This window comes from Pteropus vampyrus, unplaced genomic scaffold, assembly GCF_000151845.1.
Source record: "Pteropus vampyrus isolate Shadow unplaced genomic scaffold, Pvam_2.0 Scaffold131, whole genome shotgun sequence".
NCBI classification, from domain to species: Eukaryota; Metazoa; Chordata; class Mammalia; order Chiroptera; family Pteropodidae; genus Pteropus; species Pteropus vampyrus.
In genome coordinates, this window is record NW_011888912.1 from 2,549,125 (window position 1) to 2,555,341 (window position 6,217).

The 6,217-nt window shown below is 61.2% G+C and overlaps 1 protein-coding gene across 1 annotated transcript in view; it reads left to right on the top strand.

Annotated features, from left to right (window-relative positions):
- Positions 1-6,217, top strand: part of LOC105296949 (protein phosphatase 1 regulatory subunit 12B-like) — an 82,005-nt gene that overhangs the window by 46,946 nt on the left and 28,842 nt on the right. Inside the window, exon 16 of the mRNA XM_023534778.1 lies at positions 762-803. Coding sequence (XP_023390546.1) covers positions 762-803 — 42 coding nt within the window. The remainder of the gene's footprint in view (positions 1-761; positions 804-6,217) is intronic.

The following is a 6,217-nucleotide window of genomic DNA, read 5'->3' on the forward strand; positions in this document are numbered from 1 at the left end:
GACGTAAGTGCACGGCCTGCACCAGGGCGCGACACAGTCCCCACGGCTCCACGAGCATGCAGCATCGGGAACCGCGTGGGAAGGAGGTGCAGGAAGGGCCGAGCTGGTGCGGGACCCGCGTGGGGTGTCCCCACAGAGCAGCCAGGGCCTGCAGCGTGCCCGGCACAAGGCAGGCACCCGGGATCTTAGGGGCACCCCAGGACGTAACACAGGGTCTTCTGACTCAGCTTTACTCTTTTGGAGGAAGGAAAGAGGGGCTGATAGACTCGTAGGAGACACACTCCCTCCAGCCCTCAGCCGGAGGCAGGCGCCCCAGGGCCCAGCACCACAGACACCTGCCGGTCGCACCCTGCTCATGCAGCTCCATCGTGGGACAGACTGCTGGTCACCAGAGACTCTTTGAGAATTAGACGAGCCATTCAGTGAGACAAGAAATGACAGTAACTGTCACCTGTTAGAAACTGTGCTCTAGGTCAAAGCATTTCACTGTTGGACAAACAGACTGCTGACAGACGAAATAAAACCTGTTGGTCCTAAAGGTCCCCTCTTCCAGCAAGGGCTCAGGCAACACTGTGACGGCAGAGGACAGGGCCGAGCTGGCTGCCTGTGTGGCTGTCGAAGTGGCAGAGCCACGTCCTTGGCAGTCGGCATAGCACCCGCAGCCACGTGTGACTCGCCAGGGCGCTGTTGGTGGGCTGCCCTTGGCTCTGTTGGGTGACCGTGACCGTGACCGTGACCCCCTTGTTTCCCTTCCTTTTTAGGAAGATGAGACCGAGGGCTCTGAGGAGGTGAAGGCAGCGTGGGTAAGTGCCGGGCCGCGTGCACTGTCTTGGTGGAGGACGAGCCGTCCTGTGCACGTTTGGGCCGAGGCGAGTTCGCAGCGAGAAGCCCTGTGGGCCGCGTGGCGCTCGCGGCGGCCGCCCGTCTCTGCGCTGTCAGCACCCAGTCGAGGGCCTGCACTTGGCACGCTTCCTGCTGGCCTCCGGCGCCCCCGTGTGATGTCACAGGTCGTGTAAAGTACTTTGAAATCTTTGGGAGAAAGACAGTTTTCATGCAGGCAGGATTTATGGCCAGGAATGGCCCTGACAAGTGCCATCAGTTATGTGACGGGAGAGTGCAGGCGTGAGTCTCTCCGGTGGGGACACCAAGTCATAGTGCTTAGAGGCTGGGGACTTTGCTTGGATCTAACACGGTGCGTGGCTTTGTCAAAACCTGTCCCCGCTGGTAAATTTATGAAGCAGCGAGACCGGCCGTGAGTGTGTGAGTCGCTGTCCTAGCACACTACTGACAGGTGCATTTAAAGCCACGTGGCCTGTTACCACGCGAGGCGTGTGACTCCAGAAGTCTGCATGTCCCTCATCCTGCCAAGACACGAACCCAAACCCTGGCGGGGGCGAGGGGGCAGTCATTCCAGCTGTACCTGGGAGTGTGGCGGCCTCGTGCTCGTCGTCATTGCACAGGAGCCACACGTCGGAGGCCCGGGCACGCTGCCCACAGTGGCCCTGGGGTCGCCCCGTCTCCTGCCGCATCTCTGGCTGGCTGGCCGTTCACTTACCGCCGTGTTTTATCTGCCCTGTTCTTGGTCCCCCCGTTTCCTCTCCGCAGAAGTTTTGTTGTGTGGCTGAGTCACATGACTGGAGGGCACAGTGGCCAGCAGAGCAGATGCTGGCTGGCCAGCAGAGGGGGCCTGAGAGGCTGGCAGGACACAGGCTGCTCCTGTCTTAGGGGCTGTTGGGGAATTCAGAGCTGACACCTGGGAGCCACGTTTTATAGTTAGGGAGGCAGTCCCGGGAAGTCGGGGAGTTTTCAGGGACCTGACAGCCTGGCCAGGTGGGCTCTCTGTGCCCTGCTCACAGGACCGTGGCAAAGCAGACCTGGAATCAGGGCTCTGTCTTTCTCTCGTCCCAGCCACTCACTGGATCTGTCCTCAACGGGGCATGTGCGACTTGGTTGCTGGCTGCGTCTCACCGCCTGGAGGGGAGGGCCGTCCTGAAGAACAGCCCCAAAGGCGCTCTGAGCACTGAGGCCGGCGGGTGCAGCCGTAGCCCAGGGAGGGCCGGGCTGTCGGGCCGAGAAGCAGGGCGGCAGACGGGCCTTGGGGTGCCTTTGCCGCTGTTCTTAGCTTGTGTGAACGAACTTGCAGCCTGCTCAGCCTGCTTATCAAAGGGTCGGGCGCCCAGGGCCCCCCAACTTCCGAAGTGAGAGTCGCTGCCTCTCTGCCACCTCCATCTCGAGGCCTAGGGAGCCCAGGGGTCACGTGGCTTCTGTCACATCAGAGGGACTGTCCTGATTGCCTACATGTGCACATGATGCCCTAGGTTGCCCCAGGCCTTGTCTGACACAGCAGTGTGTGGTGCCCTGCGCTGTGCTGCTCAGGTCTCAGCACCGAGGTGACCCCAAGGGCTGTCGGCCGCACCGCATCCTCAGCACCCACCGGTGACGCCGCGTTCCCCGTCCCGGCCATGAGCCAGCTCTGCCGCACAGCTCCCTCTGCCCGTTTCCTTGGCCGTCGAGCGGGACGAGTGTCCGGCTGCCCTCGAGAGCACCCACCGAGCTGCTCTCAGATCTGCAGGCTCCCGGCTCTGGCCGAGGCCGAGGCCGAGGCCGAGGTGCTCGGGAGGCTCACGTTGACCCAGGAACTGTGCAACTTGGTGCCACTGTTCACTTACCACAGAGCCGCGGTTATTTGGCGACTCAGAGAACAGGCCCGGCCCCTCCGGTGTGTCTGTCCCGAAAACGTGCCCAGTGGTTCTGAGGAGCAGCTTCTCAGCGGGCGGGAGGGCAGTGGGTGTCAGGGCAGAGCCGACGCCCTGCTCTGCCAGGGCCACTGACTCCCCTGCTCTCCGGGCGTCCGTGCCACACCCGGGTCACCCATTCCTGCTGCCACAGCTCTGGCCCTGCAGCTTCGCAGTCCTCCACGCACCTCTCCCCCAGGAAATCACAGCCCATTTCCCTGTTCGCGCTGGTTTGGGACCAGTCTTTGCACCTGACTTTGCTGGACCTTCTTCTGGAGCAGCACATGTCCGTCCTGTTACTTAACCTTGAGATGTCCGCTCCCTGCTGGAGGCGCCCAGTGCTCTCCGTCCCCTCCCCCTGGGCCAGCTCTTTTCGTCCTTTTAGGTAAAATCCCAAGACTGTGTGGCCTCCCCCCACCCGCCGGGCCTGATTGCCTAATATGGTAAGGTATGTCCCAGCCGGGCTGCGCCCGAGATAGGGCAGCAGCCTTCGCTGAGTTCAGGGACCGGGGAGGTGAGCTGTTATTTATGTAGTAAAATACTGGTTTTCACAGTTCTCTTTGTAACAATCACGTTCTTTTTTAAGGCAAGCTTTTCTGCCTTTTAACAGCAGGGGATTTTCTTCCTCAGCCTCTCTCTTTAGCCATAAGGAGAGTGGGGGTCAGCTTGTCCAGCGGGGAGGGCGGAGAAGTCTGGGGGCAGATGTGAGGACGGCGTGGCGGGCGGCACTGGGGAGCTGGCGGGCAGTGCCCCCCCAGAAAGGCAGGCCGTCCGTGCTTGCAGATGATGGTGGCAGGCAGGCAGGGACAGACAAGGGACCGAGACGTGGCAGCTGCCCACATGTCAGGAGCCACCGCCCGCCCAGGGTCGCTGAAGGCTCTGGTGGGTGACCGCACGTTCTGCGTTGCGTGTGGTTTCCTGCAGGGTCTTGGGGGCTGCGCCTCCCTGTGCCCCTCCCCCCTGCGACAGGCCATCCCGGAGCAGAGGCCGCTCACTCCTTCCTTCTAAGGACTGGACTAACTTTAGGCCGCGCTGTTGCCAAGGAAACCTCAGTCCCCACCGCTCACGTCTGCTCCTTTGAGACTGCGGTCTTAGACCCGCTGCCCGTCCATCAGTGCCTCTGCCGCGGTCAGGAACCTCTCTTAGGAGGGTGGGGTGGACTTCCGCCCTACCCGCGTGGGCTTTGCTCCACCTGGTAGCCAGGTCAGCCCTGTCGCCACCAGCCTTCAGTTTCTCCCTCCGCCCCCCGCTGCCTGCAGGGTGTGTGTCGTGTTAGTGACCCGTGCGCCTTCTCGTGCTGACAGCCAGGGATGCGCCCGGCGAAACCCACACCTCGCTGCCTAGTGCTTTCCTTCTGTTTCTTCGTGTTTTATTGTTGATTTCCTGTGACCCTAGCTAAGTTTTATTTCTTTGAATTTCATTTCAGGACAGTATAGGTTGGGAGGGGACTTAGAAAATGTTTGTTTCTGCTACAAAGAATGAGAAAAAATTGTTCAAAGTCTACCACTCAGAAGAAATTACTGTTTAGCATTCTGGTGAATTTCCTGCTGGTATTTTCCCTAAGTTGTTGTTTTTTTTCGAAACATGTTTAAGACCAACTAATGACAGTGTTAAGAAAGGAACTGTTTTCAAGCTGAGTGTGCCTGGGGCCCCGTCATCACCGTGATGGCTGTCTCAGAAGGTCATCTTCAAAGACTGGGCTTGATTTGACCCTGTCATCAGAGCAGTCGTGCGATGGCCGTGACTGGGGCCTCCAGGGGTGGCCGCTCCCTTCCGGCTGCCGGCTCCGGGCTGCCTGGGCCACGGAGGTGGCCACGTCTTCTGCTGCTGGCACGGCAAGGGAGCGCGGCCGTGGCACAGGCTCAGCTGGTGCTGGGCTCGGCCCCGGCCCCACGATCAAGGGGCCAGTGTGGGATTTGCAGCCCCCTCGGCAGACGGGCTGTCTGCCGTCCGCCCGGCACAGGTGTGAGCACCAGGCCCTGGCGGGCGCTGCCTTCACAGCGGTGTTTTCGTGGGACCCGGGAGGTGGGGCGTCTGCGTGGAAATGCGGAGATGGCGGTCACAGGCTCCGTGCCGTCTTGGTCGCAGTCACACAAGTTCCAGACTGGACAGCGACCACTTGGTGACATGAGTCCCTTTCATAGAGAAATTATAGCTTTACATTCAATGCGACCCTTGGAGGCTGACGCGTTCACACGGACGTGCCTAGCACAGTGGAGCTGTTAAACGTGCCGCCCTCACGTTCGTGCTGGAAGCTTCGCTTTCTGACAGCTGTATCCTAGACCTTAAACTCCGCCACATGCTGACTGCTGAAGGGAAGGGGGGCGTTGACAACCCACCAGCTCTGCGTGAGGTGTGCAGGCTCCGGCTCTGCTTACATTTCTGGTGATACAGGATTTTTAGGAAGACAACGTTTGAACGTCACCCACCAAATGCAGCACGTCACGGCGGCGTGCTGAGGCACTGGGTTCTTTTGAAAGTGAAACGCCACATGGGGGGTCATGGGGCTGTTTTCAGTGACAGTGCCAAGGTTCTCCCTTCTCCAGCGTCTGGTGCAGCTACTTGTGGCCGTCGGGAAGGGCTGCCTGTCCGAAGCCACGGGAGGGCGAGTGTTCGCACCTGTCTCTCTGCGGTGTGTGCTGGGGTCTCGAGCACAAAGCACCGGACTGTCGAGGTCACAGAAAATTATTTCTGGAAAGTTCTTTAGACATTATTCTAGCCCAGCTCCCTCACTTTACAGTTGAAAAAACCTGCGTCGAAACGGGGGCCTGGCTGAACCCAGGCTGAACAGTGGCTGCGGGGCGAGGCGTGCGGGGTGCTGGCTGTCGTCCAGTGGCAGGAGCCTCATAGTTCCGGACCCAGCATGCTCCCCAGCGTGGGCACCCCCGCCCCTTTGCCCAGTTGGACCCCGTTTACGGGCATCACTGGTAACGCAGGTCCACAGCACAGCCTGTTGCCCACGTCGGAGAGGGGCAGGCTGGGGTTCCTGAGAGCCCAGAGGGAGCTGTCGCTGCGGGGCAGACCCACCGGCTTAGGCAGCACGTGGCCAGAGTATTGGGGGCGGTAGTGGTGACAACAGAGGGCGGGGGTCACACTGGCGAGGCTCCCAGGCCACACCCAAAGCCCCTCAGCACCAAGCGGTGGGTCCCTTTTCTCAACTCTGAACTGCCCTGCGGGGACGTGGTCCTGCGGCCGCCGTCCCCCGATGCACTGTTCCCTCTTCGTTCCGGACCCCTCCCCCTCTCCCGCCCATGCCCATCTGGCCTCCTTGTGGTGGTGTTTCGGGGTGCGGGCCTCTGACGCACGCAGCACCCCCTCTGCAGGGACCCAAGCTTCAGCCTGCTGGTCCTCGCCGTGCAGCAGTGGTGACGCGGCACGGGGGCCTGGAGGGGCTGCGTGACTTAGACGCTGGCAGCTGCAAAGGCCCCGTCCTCACGGCTGGGGACGTGCCCAGAGGGCCCCGCGCTGGGGCCGCCGCCTGC